The sequence below is a fragment of the Heliangelus exortis genome, chromosome 9 (genome assembly GCF_036169615.1).
Source record: "Heliangelus exortis chromosome 9, bHelExo1.hap1, whole genome shotgun sequence".
In the NCBI taxonomy this organism is placed as follows: Eukaryota; Metazoa; Chordata; class Aves; order Apodiformes; family Trochilidae; genus Heliangelus; species Heliangelus exortis.
This window is the reverse complement of record NC_092430.1, coordinates 8,222,695-8,244,611: the sequence shown is the minus strand read 5'-3', so window position 1 is coordinate 8,244,611 and position 21,917 is coordinate 8,222,695. Positions and strand designations below refer to the sequence as shown.

Here is a 21,917-nt window from a genome sequence, read left to right as displayed (position 1 = left end):
ACTTCCCCTTAGACTATGCTCACATCTTCATCTTGACATCCGTCTTTTTCTCAAAACTCTGATAGCTTTTCAGTTATCATACTTGCTTTGTACACATATGTTAAAGTCATGTTTCCAGACCCTCTAGTGTCATTCCAGAAGCTTAGAAACATAGTCTGTGGATCAGTGCTGATCCACATCTGGTTTTCTAATTTAGTAGAGGTATGTAAATTCATGTTGTGCACACCTGTATAGTCACAAATTGCTACAGTCCAGAAACTGAACTTTCTTTTTTCCCCCAAAATAAATCCATATACTTCTAGTAATTCAGTAAAGACTGGTTTATCTTAGTTCTATCTTTTAGTCCTGTTCGACTTAAAAGCCTGCCTTCTGCAATTTCTTAAAATCTTAGACACTTTGCCAAAAATCTGTTGTGAGTTGCATCATTATAAGCAGCCCTTGGGGTTCTCTAGATAAATGGAAATACTCTCCTCTGTGTTTGCTGTGAGAATTGCTATTTGGTTAGCATTCATCTGAAACTTGGAAGTTAATTTATTTTCACAATATGTCAAAAGTAACCAATTGTTCCTTATATCCTTTTTCGAAAACAAAACAGTCACTAGATTTGAGGAGAAATGTTTGAGATTTAAACCAGTTATGCTTTCGAAGTCAAAGACTTAATAAAAATTTGAACTGCCCATATGTTATTTAAGTGAGAAGAAGAAACTGGTGAGAATCATACCTGGGACAAAGCAATCCATTTACAATCAACCATAAAGTCCTGTTTATATTAAAGAAAAAGTCAGATCGCTGAAGCATTCCATAGTTAACATTTCCAGCCCTCAAAGCTACTCTTCAAGCTCTCTGTCTTTCCATCTGTGTTAAATCCCTTTAAGGAAAAAGCATTACCTCCTGCTATTGTGATTGGGATACAGATAAATACTTTATAGTTTAGAAATAAATGTTATTCATGCAGTTTGCTTCCATAAAAAAAGCTAATAAGTTTTTACAGCTAACCCAACTATATATTGGGAATTAAATCCACCTGTCCACAACAAATTCAGCCTACTTAGAGCAAGATTCAATGCACTGAGCTATTACTTTTTTTATTATTCCTATTACTCTTTGACTCCTGTATATTTCTATTTGAGTCATCACACTAGTGATGGTTTCAGATGTACAGTTCCTCAGCTACTACTGGGGACCTTGTGTATGACATATGGAAGAATCATGACACACCAAATAGATGAAGAAATTTGCAGGGCTGTAACCAGTTCCCTAGGTAACAGAGATACTAATAAAAAGAGAAGGTGGTACTGTGGAGGTAAATAAACAAGTGCATGCCATAAAGGCCCACAAGCATGACTAACTTTCCTGAATAAGGCAGAGAACAGAGAGGGGTAGAGCATGTAAATTCATGCACCTTGTATCTGTGTGGAAACGGGAAAATTCCTCACCAATTAAAAGGTCAAATAATATTCATTCACAAGTTCCTTTTGGGCAGCCAGGAACACTGCCTCCCAGCCCTTTTCCTCTTACCTCACCACTACTGTCCCAACTCTCTTTCACATTACAAACAGCTACTAAGCAACAGGAGGTTTGCAGAAATGAGTCATTCTCCTATGGCTGGTAGGCTGAGTGCAGGATGGAGATCAGTGACCTGGCAATGCACAGCCCAGAGTCATTGTGCTTCCAGATAACCAGCATGGTCACTGAATGCAGTAAAACTTAATAAGTGCTTTAAAAGGATACAATTTTAAGCCACGCCTTATAAATCTCAGATACCTTGGCTTAGAAGACTGCTACATGTTAGATGCACAATTGACATATGGCATTAAGCATTCCACACCCATAAGGTATTCCCTTAAAGTTAAGCAGCCAATAATGAAATTAATTTAGATAGCAATATGAAATCTTTACGTTTAGAACAGATAGTAAAAATGTTGGAAAGTAAGAAAAAATGGAAGTGGGGCATAACCACACAATGTTAGTCAGTTCCCAATGTAAGCAATATATTTTGACATAACTGGGAGTGTTTCTGACAGAAGACAATCTTAACTGAGGTTTTACTTCCCCTCTCCCCAACAGAATAATGGAAAATAGAAAATTTATCTGGAGAAGGCCTCAGGAGTCGATCTTGACCATTCCCTTATCTCCAGGCAGGACTGACTTCAGCGCGCGCTGAAACAGGTTTGTCTTCCTCAGCCTTGTCTTGTTTGTTTTTTCCAACAATATTTTCATCAGACACTTTGATGCTTCCTTTAACACTTATAACAGCACCAGTCAGGTGTGCTAATCCTTTTAAGTATGCTGTGTGATATTTAGTTTTAGGGCCCCTAAGTGAGACCAAAGTATATCTGTAGCTCAGGTCCCTCGATCATGGATCAGCTTGGGGACTGGGATATCTAGGAAAGAAAGAGCTGTAAATGTGAAGAATCTTTGTGGCTGCATGAAAACCTTAACAGCAAGTTCTGTATTTTATCCATGAAATCCTAGTGTGGCTGAACACCTGGAGAGTAATTTAATATAGGAAACGAACAGAAGTAATTTTCATTTCTAAGTTTGGTAGAAATCACTGCCTCTGGGGGAACTGTCTAAGAGATCTTTTGCAAAGTACATTTTAACCTCTGAAGAGGCCTATTCAGGTCAAAGCAGAGTTTTCTCACTGCCTTTTCTCTTTAAAACTGGGTTGATTAACTTTCACAGTCTTTATTAGAACTGGCTAATTTCCTTTAAAATTTAAAAATATACTCAGAATATTAGTATATGCAGTACCTGCTGCCTGTGGATATTTAAAGAAGCTGAGAAAAATATTAGCAGAAAGACAAACTACAATGTTCTTGGGAAACAGACTTTGTAGCCTGATGCCAGTTTTCAAATAGAGTAAAAAATACACAATTAATCCTGTCTAAATGAGCAGACAACATTTCCATTTTATATATCAGACTTCAAGTAAAAACAACCAACAGCTTGTGAATAATATACTCGGTAACAACTCTCAGGGATTACTTGTAAATGATTTTTCAAACAAACTGGTTTATGTTCCAACATCTCATAGGCAATTTGAAATTGAAAAGTCAGAAAAATAATACACAGTGAAGTACAGATTGACTTCAACATCATAAAAGTTACAAGAGCAAGACTTTGTCATGCAGACTATTTAAAAGGGACTGAAGTAATTCCATATATTTGTATGTGTAAAAATGTGTATATTTCAAAACCAGTGACCATCAGAGCTCAGGGAGCAGATGCCAGACATTAGATTATTCTCCAGTCTAGCAAACAAAAACCACAATGGTCTAAGATTAGTGAGTTATCAGTTCAAATGTTTAAATGAAAACTAGATTCCAAGTAAAAAAAACTGGACAAAACCCCCCAATCCTTGCTGTAATTTACACTAACTTATAGCATCTAATTTTTACTTTTTGTAAATTGTGAAACAATATAGCATGACATGAGAAGTCAGAATTTAATGGTATTGTGGCTTTTGACTGTGATTCAAGATGACATTCATTTGAAAACAAAACCAAACTCATTTTTAATTAATTTTTCATCAATAACTGCTAAATCAAATTTAGGATAAAGTATAGGGTTGGTGATTGTGGTAATCTCACCACACTACTACATCCAGATTATTCAAGTAAATGAAAGATAATCTATCACTTGCCAAAAACAGTTCTGATAGCAATCTCAACTTCTGGGGCACTGTTAATTTTAAATGTTTTCTTTCTTTGTATTTTGCTCATATACTCTTTATCTCAAGTCACTAACAATGACTCTCAAGTCTTTCATGAGTCAAAAGAACAGAATAGTTTCCAATAAAGAATCTGTAACTGTCACCAATTCACCAACTCTAAGCCAACCTAGTTAAAGCAGGTTTATTTACTTTGTGCCCACATAGCGAAGTAAACATGATGAAAAAAGATGATCCCACTTCCTTTATCAAGGGGGCACCTTTTTAGTTTTTTACTTCACTCCTGCATTTTGCTCTGAATACAGCCATATGAAATTCAGTTTCTCTCCAGTAAGTTTCTAGCATAATCAGGATATCAAAATACTAAAACATCTGAGATACTGAATAATACCACATCTTTTTAAAACTAAATGCAAGTTCTTACCAGTTGCAACAACTGTGTTGCATTCACAAGATTACCAGCAGCTATCATACATGATGCACCATATGTGTGCATCAACAGAATTTCTGCAAGGAGCTTTAAACTAGCATGAACAATTTGTAAGTGATTATTGGCATCTTGACACCACATAACTGTGTTTTATCACAATGCTCCACAGAATATGCAGCATACTTCTATACACAAGCTTCCTGAAACAAACTGCAATGATTAAAAACCTTCTAGCACTCTTTGATAAGCATATTAAGATTTTGACTAACAACTCTTGAGATTCAGAAGATTTGACAGGCCTGGTTTTCTGAAAAAGCCTAGGTTTGTGCTACCACTTTGTAACTTCTTTTTAATTTTTAAAAAAATAACTTCAGCTTATCCCTCAATCTTGCACATGCAGTTTTACATTTGGAACTAATTAGAGGTGTTATTTACCCACGTACCTGATGGCATATACAGGTAGTAGAGATTTTTCTTGAATGTAGTAAGTTTACTTCCCTACCATCACAAAGGAAAAGTGGCCAATATAACACAGGTATTTTACTTCTGAAAAATGCCTTGATGAATTGCATTTAATCTGAAGAGCTTTCTAATCATGTAAATTCAGAGCATTCTGTCAAGTGAATATTCCTGAATAAGCCATATTTAGTTTAACTCATTCTAGAAAAATGGCAGCAATTGCACCACTCATCATCTGAAGAAAGCAATTAGAGTAAAATACTACCATCCCAACTCCTCAATGTATCAGAAAATGTCCAAGGGTCTTTTAATAGTAGGGCATAGCTCCATCTTATCATTTTAGATGTCCTGTGGTGCAGCTGGAGACAATCAGCAGTGTCCAAGAGGAACGATCATTCTTCCTTGATTCAGTTATAAGGACCAGTAAATAAAGTAGGCATAAGACTATTCTGACTGTATCCATTAAACATGGACACCCTCCAGAACATCTAACCTTGTATGAATGTATAGAGTCAAATGAAAAGAAAGAAGAGGCAGGTCTGAGTTTGTTAATTCTTGCATTGATTGACTTGTCAGTTCTTACTCTGAAGATACATATTGGACTTGCACATATCTCTGTGGTGCACACAACAGAATGAAACATATATTTCAGTATATATGCCAAAGGAAGTAATGACTTGCTTTATTTTTACCACTAGTATGTTAGTTTGCTTGGAAACAAAATGCAAAGTATACTCAAACTCACTGGCTTATTTATTTGTAGAACAAACAGTCATGGTATATTATAGTACTTCTTCACTTCACATACAGATTCTGCCTTTTTTGTGGTTAGGGGTCCCCAGTGAGTTTGTAGTGATACTGAGTCTTAACCCTTCTACTAATCTAAAACACCAACAATATTCAGAATTACTTTATTTATTCCATGGTTTATGATTATATTATTACAGACTATATTATGAACTGTTCCAGGAGGAACCAAACCAATAAATCCTTGCTTCATATCCAAGATTGGTATATCACTTGCCAGTCACCAAAATACCTCCAGCTTAGCTCATTTGCAATCTTGAAAGACTTTCTAAGTTGTAATGTGTTGAGATGCTGTCTCAACCACCTTTTCCCTTCTAAGGAGCATTGCTTGCTGCTGTGGTGAGGTCCAGACGACCCCTTCATACAGCCATCCACAGTAACCCATAGCTACTTAGGTTCCCTTACTGACTTTTCTCTACCTAACCACTGGTTTCCCAACACTTCAGGAACTCTATCAAGTTTAGCAGAAGAGTAAAGAGGCAGCCACAAAACTGCTAAATTTGCCCCATAATTTAGATACATGGTCAGTAAATAACACTTTCACATTAAGAAAAATCCAACTGGAAGAGTACAGTGGAAAGCTCAATTCTGAATACTTAAAGCATTTCAAATCTTCTTATAAACATTAGTTCCAATGGGCTTCCATGTCCACCACAGACTCATACTAGAAGACAACAGTATAAGAATGTCTTATTTTACTTACCTACAGTACTTATTAAGTATTCTCAAATGATCAGCTTGATGACAGATTTTAAGGGTCATCTTGGATTTACTTTCTAACACCTCCTTCGAAAGTTTACACATAAAGACATGTACATATACCAATTCTGTAACAGGAGCTATACTTAGTGTCTGTAATACCATTTAGCAAGCCACCAGCAACTTATTTTCCCTCAACCTTATGTGTATGTTTCACTATTCTACTTTCTTTCCTTTTTGTCTTTTAAATCTTCAAGGATTTAAAAATCCTAGGAAAAAAGCGGATCTCTCTTATACAAAAGATCTTTAGCTGAAAACAAAACAAAACAAAAAGTTAAAAAAAAAGGTTATGGCTTCAGAGTTACCTAGCTTTGCAGCAGCTGCAGAATTTATACAGCTAACATACCAGTCTTCAAGCACTGCTATGAAGAGCTTTGTAATTTCTTAAGTCAGAGTAATTGGTGTGACTAAGAAGGAGCTGACAGAATAGAAAGAAATTGGGGAGGAAAAAGAACCTTGAGCAATAGTATAATTTCGTTTCTCCAGTTTGATCCCCTACTAATTTTCCAGTGGAAAACAAAGGAGAGTTAGTGAGCTTCATTTGATTATTCTTTACTGATAGCACCCAAAAATTATCATTTCTTTAACAGAGTAGTTCGAAGGTAACTCAGCCATAGGTCGAATTGACTCAACTGCTCAACAGACTTCCCAGGAAGGCAAATACAGAAGCTACAGATAGGCAGTTGCACTGCCTGGTAGGTGCTGTGCAGCTAGATACAGGCTCTTTAACTATGAAACCTACACAAAACAGAAACATACTGCCCCTGGATGTAGACTTGCATGGAAACTCTGTAGCAGAAAAATGCTATATAGGCTTTTTAGAGCTTCTAATTGGGTGAAAGACACTTAATCTGTAACACATACCTTTTGTGACAAGTTAGGAGGTTATCAATGGGTAAATTAGTTCTAAAGATAAACTCAAGGTTTCCTTTTCTGAATTATTTGTTACATAGAATATTGCCTATGAAACCTACACCTTATTCACAGCTTGAGGATTTTGTACACTGAATTTTTCCTGTTACATTCATGATAGAGACCAACTGTATTTCAGTGCATGGTTCATTGGCTGTTATATTTTGTAACCTGTGAATGTCTAACCAACACTTAAGATCAAAAGGAGTGTAGATATGCTTCTACAATAGCTATTGCAGAATCAAGATTCCCAGGATTGCTTCTGTTTGTAATATTTGCAAATATTTGACCTCCATCCAATTAGACATAGACTGTGAACAATGAAACACCCTGAGTTGTGAGGCATCTATAATACAGATAAGTCTCAATCTTTTTTGTTTGCTCAGCTTGTTAACTTGCAATATTTGTACATAATCAAATAGAGCAGAGACTCTGAACTCTACTGTAACACCAAATACTAACAGTTTTAATATGGGTCTGTTGCTCTTTTCAAGCAAATATGGAAATTAAAGGAACACCCTAAATTCTGTCTCAGTCACACTAATCCTGTGAAAGCAATGACTCACCAAGTAATGGCTTTTCATAAATTAGGCAGCTAAAAATGGGTAGGAAGCATGACACCATTAACACTTCTTGTAGTGTAAATTTTCTCACTGAATGTGAAGAAAATCCATGGCAGTAAAAATAAGAGATGAAGGTGTCAGCACCCATCATGTTTAGATATGTTCCTAATAATTCTAATCTTCCTCCTTTGGAGCGTATGGTTTTAGAGTGAATCATTCTCTATTTCCTTTTTCAAATGAAAACTGAGGTTTTGATGCTCACTGATTCCTTATGTTTTTTCCCAGCTATTAAAAGAGAAGAAATTAATATGGCTAATTGTGTTACCAGCATAACCTCAGAGTAGTACCCGACTGTAGCAATGTTTTTTATGGTATCACCTTCCATACGTCATTACTGAAATGGTGGCAGAATTGACAATATATGAAAGAAAAGCCATACATAGCTTTGGAAGAAGAAAGAAATGGAAGAGAAGTAGATACTGTGCTTTTGTAGCCATGATTGATCTTTGGGAGTAGCATTCCCTTTTACTCCAGAAGACAGGTTGGATGCTCTGGGCCTTCGTTCAACATAATTTGTTCCTTTTGAAGGAATGTGCTACTTATGAGGTGCCAGGCTACTAGCCCTTATGTACACACAGCTGTATAGGCCCAGAATCTAACTGGTAAGCAGCAGCTGCTGCAGAGTTTGGTCAAGATCCACAATCCCAAATGTCTGTTTTAGATTGTAAAAGCAAAAGATACAACTGTGATGCCAGGCATAACACAGTACACAATTTCCTCATGACCCAGAAAGGCCTGTAACAGACCTGTTCTAGAAAAAAGTGGGAGAAGTGTGAGCCCCATACCCAGCACTGGGAAAGGCCCCAATACTGTAACAGTTCTTGGCATACTGCATAAGTCACCCAATGGCAGCTGTCCTTCAGTTACTGCTTACAAATTTTGCTGGCATCCTATTACTGAGAATTCTGAATATCAAATACTCAGGGTCAAGGTCTCTTCTAATTTCTAGATGGGTACAGTATTTCTGTTACATTACATTTCTAATCAAATCCATGTGTTCTATGCAATACACTCTTGCAGCACATAGTTCCCATCACTTGTTTCTCTGGTCTATACTACACCTCAATAAACAAGATATTAAGAGAATAGACGGTAAGTATTTTGCTAGTAACAACTTAATTTTGTACTCAGGTTACTCTGCTACTTCTAGCCTAGGCACCCACTGGACTCTATTCCTTAATGTGATTCTTCTGTGTCCTGGGGACAGACAAGAGACACTACTGCTGTTCCAACTGCTGTAAAACAAGGAAAAAGAATTTTTAGTTTAAAGTGAAGCTGTCTAGCAAAACAAAACAAAACAGCTTACAATTTTATTTTTAATTAAGTTAAATATAAATTTACTTGGAAGCTGCTTGTAAATTCAAGCCCAACAGTTCCTACATCTCCCACTTCCTGGAAGTTATTAAAAAAATAAAAATTACACAACTGAGCAGCACACAAAGCACAGGCAGTTTAGTGAGGAGAGATGTTTGGATGTCTGGGATTTACCTTAATCCCTCCCTCACCCCATCTGGTAATACCAGCTCTCATATAGCACAGGGTCACAGGCAGGTTTGTGGAGATTACTCAAACACAGGAAGAACCAGAGGGCAATCAGCAAGCAACACCTGCAGATAGTTCTGGGTGGCTGCATATCCCTCAGTAGATTCAATAGTTTGTAATTAGTGTATGTAAACCACCTGGTGCATATAAAGCACTGGAACAAGTCCCCTGAGACTTTCTGCTTTGTGGTAGGACTGGAGGGAGGATGGGTGACTAATGGGGAGAAGTGAGAGGCTCTGCCACAGAAGCACGTCATAGCTTTGGACAAAGTCACCTGATCCCAGCTTCTTGAGAGGCATTTCAAATGTCATCAACACAAACTCTGCCATAATGAAGAAGGCACATAGATACCTATAGCAGTACAGATCATCTTTGATAACATCAAACTAAACAAACATTTTTCCAGAGTTCTTCATCCATTAACATTTTCTAGCTCACCAGAAGGGGTTTGTGCCTTTTTTTTTCCTTTTATAAACTTCATATGTATATACATATACATTTTTTTTTTTTACCCTAGCAGGACCAAATCAGACTATCAGAGCAACATTAAGATTAATTTCAATTACATCAGTCCTGCATCAGCCTGAGAGGATCTTGTTGCACTACAGGATACATGGGGCTCTAGTCACCAGCACAGAGCACAGGAATTCAGGACTGCAACTTTAAGCCTGCCTAAACTTTAAGGCTGTGCCAGGCAGGAGGAAAGAAATCCCTGTTCCTGCTAAAAGCCCTTCAGCTCCAACACATAACCTGAAGTTCTTCGCCAAACATCTAACTATTCTTTATCTCCAAAAAAACCCCAAACAAACACACGTCATTCTTTCCATCTTTTAAATTTGAACCTACTCTTTTCTCCAGGTATTTTTTTACCTTGTCATAATCCATTAACTTCGTGTGCTTTGATCTTTCCATTGGGAATTTATTTTCCCTCTTCAAAGATCTTTTCTAGTGAGAAGATATTTTACCCAGTCCATAGTTTTCTCTTTACATGTCACAGCATGATGGTTTCTTTTTTTTTTTTTTCCTTTCTTCTTAATTTCTTAACATTTAAGAGATAAAACTTCAAACTTGAAGCAAGCCAGGCACGTTTCTGATATCATAAGATACAGCCTCTGATGAAAAATCTAAAAGACAGGCATTGTGCACACACTGCTGGAGAAAACTCACAACCCAAGAGGTTTTGTGAGCCAGAGTAACTACAAAAGAGCAAAGGCACTCAAAGGTAGTCAGAGTTTGCTACAGATCAAATGTGAGGAAAGAGGAAGAAAAGAGGAAGGCATGTATGGCTATGGCTTACCCCAGTAACCCACTTACATGAGCCTCACTGGACCTCAATATCTTTCCTCCTACCAGCATCCTGCTATAGCAACCTGTTGGTCCTCTATTTTGTTTTGTCACTTACCCGGTACTTACTACCCTATGTGTCACCAAACACCAGGCACACTGCCAGCAGTTACAAAGAACCACAAACAGCAAAAGCTACCACCCTGAAGTCACCTTCCCAGCCAGGCAGTAAGGGTTGTTGCATGCTGTTTTATTTCCTAGTGTTTTGAAAGAAGAAAGAGGACAGAATTCTTAACTTCTTCTAACATGTCAGTTTCTGGAGCACTGTGATGGTGACACAGTCCCATACTAACTCAATTCAGTGAGATAAATTTGGAGCACAATAGCAAAGGAAAGACATTCATTAAAGCTCTTGGATAACTATAAGTATGTAAGAGAACTACATAAATAATTTTTTATCACTTATGTTATTCAATCCAAGCCAGGATGTTCTGTCTTCTCTCATAATTTCCATTAACAGTTGCTAATTTTGAAGAAAAAAAAAAAATCTATAAAATACCTGCAATAACTATATTTGTCTTAGTTTTCAAAAAAGATGTTAATTCTTCTTTGGTTCATTTGTCAATATTTATATGGTGTAAATCTGTGCAGTACTGAGGATGCCAATATCACTGTCTTTAAGACACAGAGGGGTATGTAATAGGTTTTAGTCTATTAAAGCCATTATCCTAACTAAAATTAACTTCTTGTTCCCCCCAAATAAAAAAGCTCTGTCTTTGAGACACGTGTTTTCAGAGGGAAATCTCTCAACCCTCTCTTCAAGGAGTTTACAGGCTTAGGCATTCACTTGAACTTTCCAACCACTGCCTGCCTCTCTGAACCATGTTGTTGCTCTGGTCCTCCAGATGCAAGACACTTGGGGCCTGTGGGTGATTTACACATTTCTCTTGATTTCAGCTACTTGTATATCACTAATACAGGACTATTGCTATATTGCCAGAATCAGTTCACTTTACTTACACACATATGACAGACTGGGGACAAGAAGGAATGAAAAAGATGCTTGATGCATCCTTTTTTACCTAGTATGGCATTATACTATCTCCAGCCTTCAGCTTTTATGAACAGGGCTAGTTCCTGTGCAACCAACCACCACACACTGCCCCTCTATGAAATGTATCATCTGCTATTCTGATGCTGTAGACACATGAAAAATACTTGTTACTGTTTTGCTGTCATTGAACTTGCTATAAAGGGTACCTCCAGGTGGACAAGTTAAGTACCAACAACACATCCTGTGTAAAGCAAAGTACAATGGGGAAGAAATCGGTATTTGTCAGAGCCAGACTGTCTATCCCAAGCCAACCCATCTAATGCACACACATGCAAAAAAATAGCAGCTTCTCAGGCTTTTATTTCTAAAGACAGAGCAAAACACTGAGTTGTCAAATAGAACACAATTTGCGATATAGCACTGATACATACGATAGCTCTTGCACAGCATCATGGAAACATCTAAATTGGGCATTTTATATACACGGTGGGACAAAGCAGCTGTCTTTAACAACAGCAATTTGAAAAAAATCTGCATACTCCTAGGCAGAGGTGTTTGGTCCTGGGCTGAGTATCTTCTCACCTGCAAATCTCACACTTCTCACGGAGTATTAATGTCTTCTCTTATAATCTCTGTAAGGTCAGCATACTTGTCTTTTTGATCTCTGAATTAACATCCTGAGTATTTATGGGAATATGCCTAAGAGTAAGGTCTATATAAAAATCTATGTTTTACTTGCAAATACAAAATACACTACATTTTGGAATAGTAAAGGTTTCTGAAGAAGAATCACATCTTTGTTATGGCTATAAGGAACTCCCAGTTCCCAACACTCTCCATTACTCGGGCAGAGATCTAGCAATTAAAGATAAGTAAAAGTCCTTGAGTTTTTATTTTAATTTTTTTAAGGGAAAGGAAAGCCAACTACAGTGTCTTCCCTTTGTTCCACTTTGAAGATGGGAGGAGAGACAGCACTAAAATTATAGAATGATTTACAAGGTTGGAGCCTGACACAACAGAAAATGCAAAGGCTTTTCTGAAATTCAGAAGAAAAGAGCTGAAGCCCTTGACTTAATTCCTCACATATTCTATATTAATTTTCTTCTGACCTCAGCCTACAAGCAGTCTTTTGTGAAAGAATGAAGCCAAGTTTGCCTAGTTTATTCTCTCAAAGAGACAGTGAAGAATAGATAACACAGATTATTCTACTCTGACCAAAATGAAATTGTATTTAAAAGCAGAGGCACTCCCTTTGTCTATCTGACAACACAGGAGAATTACCACAATCCTGTCTCCTGTCACCACTGACAGCCTGCTTGATGTTTCTGCTGTTAGAGCCCCAAAATGCATGCTCCCATCCCCATACAGTCAAAGGTGGACCATTTCTATGGGAAGTTATGCAAGGAGCCCTCTGTCACTTGGAGCTGTAGTTGATGCCTGCTGGTTGGTAAATCTATAATCAATCTGCAATCAAGCCACCTCAGGAAGGGAAGTCTCAAATACAGGCAGAAAAGTCACACTCCCTACTGGGAAGTTGCAGGGAAGGTAGATTTTGAGATAGCCCATCTGCAGGTTAACAAGGGAACACAGGGAAAACAACAGAAAACTGTGTCTTCAGCCAGTGAGTCACTTCCTGAGACACCTGACTGCCAGGCTGGGCTCTGACTGTGCTGCCCAGAGACTGAACGTTGGCTTGGTGAGGCAAGCTGCAAGCGTAAACACCTATATTTGTCTGCTCCCTGTAGGCTCACCAGGTTGCTATGCCCTGTCTGTTGTTCACAACACTTCTCTGCCCCCTTTCAAACCAGAGGATTCTTATTTTTGATGCTAAATCCCTGATGACAATTTTTTTAGAAAGTATGAAGAAATCTTTCTTCATAAGTACTTTCCTTTGCTGCTTATATGCATAATCCCACAAGCAACCTGCCGAATCAGTTTCAAAGCAAAACAAAGATTATAGAAATAAACATAAGCCTTCTAGAAAAATCCTTTTAGCTAGAGGAGTTTTGCACTGTTTCAAACATCCAAACACTGAAACACAATTACTCTGGTCCACGCTGGGGAACAGCTGCCATCACTGTAAACCAGATTGGGTCTTATGGACAAGCAATGGTAGAACAAACCCAGAGACAAACACCATCACTAAAAAAAGCCAACAGAAATATTGCAGTTTCAATGTAAATGAGCATTCAGCTAGTCACTGCTTAAGTTGTTCAATGTTTACAATATTTGGAGATTTTTTAGGTGCAAAGTATATAATGCTTAATTCATTGGGAGTTACCTTCTGAAGTACATTTTTCCTACTGTTTTAATGTTTTCCTTCAAGTTTTGCTATGCTGTTGCAGCACCTCAGAGTGGAAGTACCTTGTAGACAATGATTTAGGTTTGAGCTGAACCTAATCTGAGCCTCTTGTAGAGCCACCAGCCATAGTGCCCCTGAGGATTTGGGATTTAACTCCCTAAATCCTATAACCTCTCAGACTCCTTTTCCCTTTGCTGGGTAGCACTTGATGCTGTAAGTGACTTCAATACTAGCAGCCATTCAGTGCAGTGAAACTTAAAGTTTCTGAAGTTCTACTTGCTGAAAGAACTACAGATTCCTCCAAGACTACAGCAAATTACTCAGAAATCTTGGTACCTCTTGTTGGCTGACAGTGCACAGGAACGAGGGGACTTCCGAGAGAGCAATGCTGCTCTTCCCTCTGGATACAATGTTCCCTGTCCCAAGATGCATCCCTGCCCCTCTAGATTCATCCACACCCAGTATCCGACGTGTTCACCTCTTTCCCCCACCCCAATAAGAGAGTCTTTAATTCTCTAATTGTTATGTTTTAGTCTAAGTCAAAGAGCCCTCTTTCTGCATGACAGGTTTCACCATCCAAAGTACTCCTGTGGGTAGAGTTGGTAGAGGGGGCTCGGGGCTGAAAAAAAGCTCTATTTCTAAAACCATGGTGGTGAGGGAAATCCTCAGCAAACAGCTATCTGGGAGTCAGTAACAAAAATAATATTAACCTGCATAGTTTGTAACTGGCTTTGCCAGGTGGGAGTTGAACAAGAAAAGCATCTGTCAGCTGTGATTTCTGTTAGATTGTTCTACTCCTGAAACATTTCAGTCCCTGCACAGAAAATAAAATCTGTTCATTTTCTCCTTGAGCAAACTGCATAAAGCTGATCATCACAACAAGGTCAATGCAAGGGTCTCTGCTTTTACATTGTTGCTGTAGCCACACATCAGCTATGAAGATGAAATACAAGAGAACTGACAAAAAATGTGTCAGTATCAAGATACCAAGATCCATGGAACATATTCTGCCTTCCCATTCCCTTCTCCTAGTCTTCCCAAAATGTTCGGAAAAAAAGCATCAAAATGTTAAGTGACTTGAAATATGTTTGTACTTGTATCTTCTTGTAAACAAAGTTGCTGAAAAACATCACTGTGTGATCATCATATATGTGTGGGAGACAATATCACAGCTGTCAGGGAATGACTGTACATCTCTCCTTGCTGGAAAATAAGAAGCCAAACATTTCAGAAGCTGACTCCTGTAGCCTGGTGGGATCTCTGCTAAGCACTTGGGATATCCAGACTGTTAACAGCTTCCAGGAAGACATCTGCTGATTCATACTGGCAGTACCAGGTCTCAAGCTGAGCTCTCCCTGGATCCCAATCAGCAAAATGGCTCTCAACTACAGTGCTGACACCAGCTCAGACAATTCTACTTTGAAATTCTTGAGTAAGCTGATGGGCTACAAGTCATCATCAAATCTCAGTCAGCTTTTGAAGTGTAGGAAACAACCAGGCACCCAAAGCCTTCTAGAAGGGCTATTTTGTCATCCAATGCACTTGTAATGGAAAACAAACAAAACCTGTATTTTTACACAGCTGTCACAAATATCAGTACTTGGCCAGAACCAGTCTTAACAAATCAGACCTGCAGAATCCACCATCCTCACCCTATATAAGGGATGCAAGGTCATTCTGCCAATCGCCTGATGCCTATTTAGGAATCTTTGCATTTTTACCAACAGGCAAGTCCAGTTATCTTTTGGTAACCATTTTGTAAGATTTCATCTCACTCAGGATTTTTAGCAGCACAAATTTCCTTGCCAATCAGTTTAGCTGCTCAGTAACAGAACAAGGTGCTCCTGCCTTTCAGGGTCAGATGACACTTTGGTTTTGCTGCTACTGATTAAAGCTTTGTTTCTTTGCTTCCTTTCCCCTGAGTTGTCACCATGGGTGACAGCTGTTGGGTGCAGTTATTCTCTGTGCACACACTGGAAATGGATACGAGTGGAGACACATGAAGGAAAGACAGGGGGGATCTATTCTCTATCAGAGCTATTGGCAAACCTAGCTGGAGTTCAGGAAGCTTTCCCACAGATCAACCTAAAAGTGTGTGTGTGAAAGAGAAAGACTTTTTGCCAGGTCTTTTCAGTGCTCTTTGTGGTCACTGGCAGCAATAAGACATATCTGATCTTAGAATTCTCATGTAAACTCCAAAGTTACATATAGAATACTGTCCCATGTGATCTTCTGTGCCAATAGTTGGGGGATAACAGCAGATCAGGTTTATGCTTTCAAGCAGGAGTGCCCTCTGCCTAACTGCACCACACTGTAATTAAGGCCCTGAGTAGGGCCAGATTCACAAGCATGATAAAGAAGAGCTATATTTGCATGTGAATTCAAATTAACAAGTGCAATTTCTATCCATTAACCTCCTGAAGCAGATATCAAGTGGGTTTAGGGATAGTTACTGATATTCATAGCATCTAGGAAAGCTTTGCTAGGACCCACATATTTCTAAAAAGCTGCTACATGGCCTGAATCAAGACCTCAGTGTCTAAAAGGGCAAACAGTGCATTACAACACTGCCCACCTCCCAGAGCCAGCAGCCTGGTCTTTCTGTGAGTGCAGAGGAGGTGCTGAGAAGCCAGTGAAGCCAGTGCCCAAGTTCTTTCCATCAGAAAGGATTTTTAGTAACTCCGAACACAAACAGAACACAGAGAAGCTTTTTGATAATTTTGTAGCATAACATTTTGCAGCATAACATTTTGCCACATCCGGAATGGGAACTAAGAAAACCCCTTTCCCTAAAATGAATGGATTTTAACACTCTTCAATTTTTCAATTTCATTTTCCCATTAAAAGTTCAAGATATAATTTCCATCTGGATCTGGTGTAAGCAGCTTAAAAGCAAATCAGCATCTATCCAGTATGAGGCACTAACAACAGCTCAGTACAATAACTTATCACTTGGTATTTTCTCTCTTCAACTCATCTGTAGACCACCATAAAGAGTTTTGTAAACTCTGTGTACACTTCCTTTCCTACTTAGAGGCCATCATAAGGACACCATTCTAAGAAAGAGGACACATCACAGCCTCCAGTGCATTACCACTGCCCGTCAGTTCTCTTTCTGTTTCCAGCTCCTTGCAAAGGCTGTCTCAATTCTGCAAGGTATCAACATGTTTAATAATAAAATCTACAGTGAAGTCCACAACATCAACTCCTTGCAAGCACAAACTATTTGGCGTTTACAAAACACAAGGGAACTGCAGTTCTGATGTATAAACAAGCAGTGACAACTCTTGATTTCAATACATTTACCAGTTTGCATTTAGAGAGCATTGCAATAGATGAGAATGTACTTCAAAGAAAAAATAAACAAGAAACAATTCCTGAAACACTATGGATTTTATCTTTGAATCATAGATCATCATAGGAGAATCTCTGTTTTCTAAAACCATTCTCTTTTGACCCAGTGATACTGAGTCCATCAGGTGTAAGTTATCACCTGGTAAATTAAATTTCTCATTTACTCTGAAATAGAAATACTTTCTTTTTTCCTACATTTTTCTTATTAAATTTTGATCTGAACAGATCAAGGAACTCGATCAGGTAGTTCAGAACATTTGGTCAGGGACTTCCAATCTAATTACATCACCCAGTACAGAAGCTACTATGTAATTGCAGCTGACAAAACACTTACTTGCAAATGTACATGCAGATCAATTTCAATTAGTTACTTTACACAGAAAAACATAAGATAGTATAACTGAGCAGTTAAAAAAACTACCTTGCAATCATTTGGTGGTTGTTCAGTGGATAATGGAAGAGTTTAGAGGGCTCAACAACAAACATCAGGGAAAAAGGTATTGAGTTATTAAAAACACCAGCCTAGTTAATTGCTGGTAATGGCTCCAAATAATGACAGTAGAGATTTTGCCCAGCTTCATAAAGTGATTCCCAGAAAAGGAGGACAAAGTACCACTCTACTAACAGCAGGAGGACATAGGCACACCATTCTTTTCAAAGAAACTGAATGGACATACAACCAGAACAGACTCATTACAACTTGGGAGACCATTTTAATCCCATCCGTCCCATCCAGGATATACTCCTTGCTGCTCTAAAACAGGCAGAAGGATTTTTTTGTTTTTGTTTGTTTGGAAAGCTCTAACTGCTACCCTAGGAATGAGATACAGAGAGGCAGTTCTGCTTCAGGGAAAGCCAGGTGCTTTGCTTTGTTGCTTGTCTCACACAAGTTGTGCCCTAGAATAGGGCACATTTGTACTGAATTAATGTAATCAAGGGCACCCTGCTGTCTGGTTACTGACCTGTCTGTAAACAACAGATGACACGATGCCATGAGCTTCTATTATATGTAATTAGCTATTGAGATGTGACCACTGTGAAAGGAACAAAACCATGTACTTCACCTGCTACTGTTAGTCTGTTTTCCAGAAAGGAACAAAGCCTATAAGCATCTCAGCTTTGAGCACCATTTACTTGTTCTCATCTTCCTGCACTGGTCCTCATCTCTCCTCTTTGCCTGGAACACCTGGAACAGTCTTCTCAGCTGCATTGACATGATCCAGCCCTTCTCTGTTCTTGCTCTTGTATTTCTCTCCTAAGCCACATCTTCCCCTCCTTTGCCTGCACCAAGGTGAAAGATGCCTGTTCACTGAACATACCTTCCTGGGCTTGTACTCACTGCAACGGAGACGAGGGGACCAGGGGGACAGATTCCCACCTGATGTAAACCAGTGCAGGTCTGCTGGGCAGATACACAACCCTGAACCACAGGGAAGATGGTGAATAAGAAGCACTGTTCACAGACCTCCAATGCAAGAGAAAGATCAGACAGAACCTGCTATCTGCAAGGCTCAAGACCAACAGGCAGATGCCTTCACACCCTGCAGGGTCCAGCTGTGGAGCTCCTTGCCACAGGACACTGCAAATAGAGCAGCCAGACACCTTTCTGAAACAACAACAAAATCCAGTCAGTCAGGAAATACAGAGAAGTCTCCTCAGATTCAGACACTCCCTGAGCCCTTAATCACTAGGAACTGTGAAAGTATTCAGAGAATACCGCTGCACATCCATGTTTTCTTGTCCTATTTCTTGAGCACTCCTTGAAAGCTGCTTTAGGGACAGCAGACCAAGATTAGATGGAGATATCATTTGGCTGGGTGAAGGAGTTCTTCCTGAACACCAGCTCACACCAACTGAAGAGACAGCATCGTGTGTCACGTGCAGGTCTGTGTATGCACACCAGAGGAGTGCACGTTTGCAGTATTCTACAGGTGTCACAGCAGAAGTAAACTCTAGAGAGCTTTTATAGCCTAGTGAACTACAACTGTTGCTGCTTCTGTAAGTCACTAGCTAATACACATTTATCTCTATTGTACATCAGTAACTCAGAAGCTACTGGGACATGATACTCATGCAGATGTGCAAAAAAAAATTTCATTATAATAGTGGGCAATGAAATGGATGCCAACTGACACTGCCAGTGACAAACTGCTTATTTGTTTTGGCTTTATTTCCATTATCAAACTGCCAATCTGTATTGCCAAAATAGACAAAAGCTGCTTTCCCTTGTTCTCCTAATTTGTTTTCAGAAGTCTGATGCACATCCTCTACAAAGAAGTATGACCAAATTCTCTTAGCAGTGGCCTTTCTGCTTTCAGTACAAATGCTCTCATGAACACATATATAGACCAAGACTGAAATATACACAGGTTAAATTAAACATTGAGTTACTGCTTTGTGTCTGATACTAATACTACAGCAGCAAACCCTCTAACAGTCATGGAAGTACAGTTCACATGCAAATAAAACTATCTGATGTCATCATCTGGCTCTTGACACAAACATAACCAGGCAACAGAAGCTTACCAATGACCTGGCTTTTGCTAGATGGAGCTCAGTGTTTACATACAGAATCATTTTATAGATAGAAATATTTTTTTTTACTTCCAAAGCATTCCATGCTATTAGGCAACATGTCTGAAGCTTATTGTTCAACATACTACATAGGAAATAACACTGAAGAAGAAAACAAACATTTCAGAATGTGTGATTTTAAGTTTTAGTTTGAAAACCCCTCATGAAGAACAGTTGATCATTGTAAATATTTTAAAACTAATTTGATTACAGATTACCATGACTGTTTCCACCCCTCATCTTGTCTGAATCAACCAAGCTCCAATTCTTGAGAAACTACCAAATACCAGCACATGTTTGATCCCATACATATTTTACAACACCACATGTGAGTGACTGTTATAGACATCTCTGGCTGTCTCTTAGGAGTCATTCCCATTTCTTGGGAATGAGCAGTGAATTGAGATGACAGTAAAACGATGATGCATTTAGCTACCTGAGTCGTGTTTGTGAATGAACAGGGGTCCAATCAATACCTACTTAGCACAGTTCTGGTTTCATATTACTGCCTAGAAGGGACTACTAATGCTTTTTTTAATGCTGAATGTAAAGACTTGGAAAAGATATTTGAAGAGATGCAAACAAGAGGTAACAGATAATCACCATGCTCTGTTGACAGGAAGCCACTGGTACTAAAAAGGGTGAGGCGGAATCGGTCAGACAGCAAATATTCCAGAGAGAACGTTACCCTAAGCAGTTAAAATAAACAGGACCCAGCAGCTGTTGATCAGCAGCACCCAGTGACTCAGGCTATCAAGCAATCCTGACTCGAACCTGTTGAGGATGTTGGCCCAGCATTTCTTTTTAAGTATTAATGTGAGTTAGTTAGAAACGTGTCAATAATGGTCTCCAGTGCTGCCTGGCAGCTGGATAAACACCAGTGAGAGCCCATCCAAGCGCTCACAGGTTAATAGCACCGGCACGTAATCAGACCGTGATGCTGCCTGCCACAGCCTGGGCTGGCTGACACCCGCCCAGTCCCACGCCCCGAGGAGCCTTCCCTGCACCCGCAGCCGCACGGTGCCGGCCGCAGGGGACTCGGCAGCTCCGGGCATTCTCTTCCCCTTTCCACCCCTCACCGCACCGACATCCAAACGGGTCGCAAAAGTTAATCCCGTCTCGGCTGAGGAAGCAACAGGGCAACACCCACCGGCTCCTGCCGAGCCCGCACAGCCACTCACCGGCCGGGCGGCGCCTTCCCGCGCCCAGGGCTCTGCGGGGCAGGGGCAGGGACTGGGGAAGCCGTCCCGCAGCAGGGGCGGGGGCCGGTACTCACATGTCGCGCCCCGAACGGATGCCGAAATCTGGGAGTCTGAGGGCTTTCTCTCCAGCAAAGATGGCTTTCGGCGGGGCTTCGGCTGCAAGCAGTCTCCCGGTGTTGTAGACACTGTTGCTGAGATAGGAGGGGTAGGCGCCGGCTACTGAGCATGCCTGCGCCTCACATCACGGAGTAGGAAGCAGAGGCACGGCACTGAGGTGCCCCCTCCCCACCCTAAGGAGGGCAGAAGAAGGTCCTGGAGACGCTGACGCCGAGGCACCGGGGGCTCCTGCCGCAGCCTCCCCCGCCTGAGCCCATCAGGAATGCCTTGCCGGGGTGTGGTTACCGAGGCTGGGCTCATTCCAGCTTGGAAGCTCGGGGAATTATTTAGATGAAAACCTTTGTGTCTTTCTGTCATTACCTTTTTTCTTCCTCTCCTCTCTAGAAAGAAAACCAAACCAAACCAAAAACCACAAAAAACCCCCAAACAAACAAAAAAACCCAAGCCCTCCCCCCACCCCCAAAAAAAAAAAAACCAAAAAAACCTACCAAGAAGTCAATCATGAGAGATATTACAGTTTACTCTGTGCTGCTATGGGTGAGTACTTGCAAATGAAAAAAACCATATTGTCAGGACTGTAATTCCTATGCTTATAACCAAGCAAAACCAGAGGCAAATGAATAGAATCAGCCATTGCTTGTTAACTGATTGCCTCAGATTAAATGCAGCACTTGACCAAGTCTCAGCTGTCCTGGCTTTGACTTCTCACAGCCTTCACTTTGCACTCAGCCTTCAGCTTCAGGATCCCCCTTGATTCCTGTTCATTAACATTAGCACTTCTCTTGTACACCCCCCCACCCCTGTACAACAAAACTTCTGAAGCAA

General features: G+C 39.7%; 1 protein-coding gene across 1 annotated transcript in view; it reads right to left on the bottom strand.

The window, feature by feature from the left end:
* The window catches only part of LOC139799685 (vesicle-associated membrane protein 2-like), a 45,264-nt gene extending 23,918 nt beyond the window's left edge, over window positions 1-21,346 (bottom strand). Inside the window, exon 1 of the mRNA XM_071751873.1 lies at window positions 21,050-21,346. Within this exon, the coding sequence (XP_071607974.1) occupies window positions 21,050-21,051 (2 nt within the window). The 5' untranslated portion in view covers window positions 21,052-21,346. The remainder of the gene's footprint in view (window positions 1-21,049) is intronic.
* Between the last annotated feature and the right edge of the window lie 571 nt (window positions 21,347-21,917).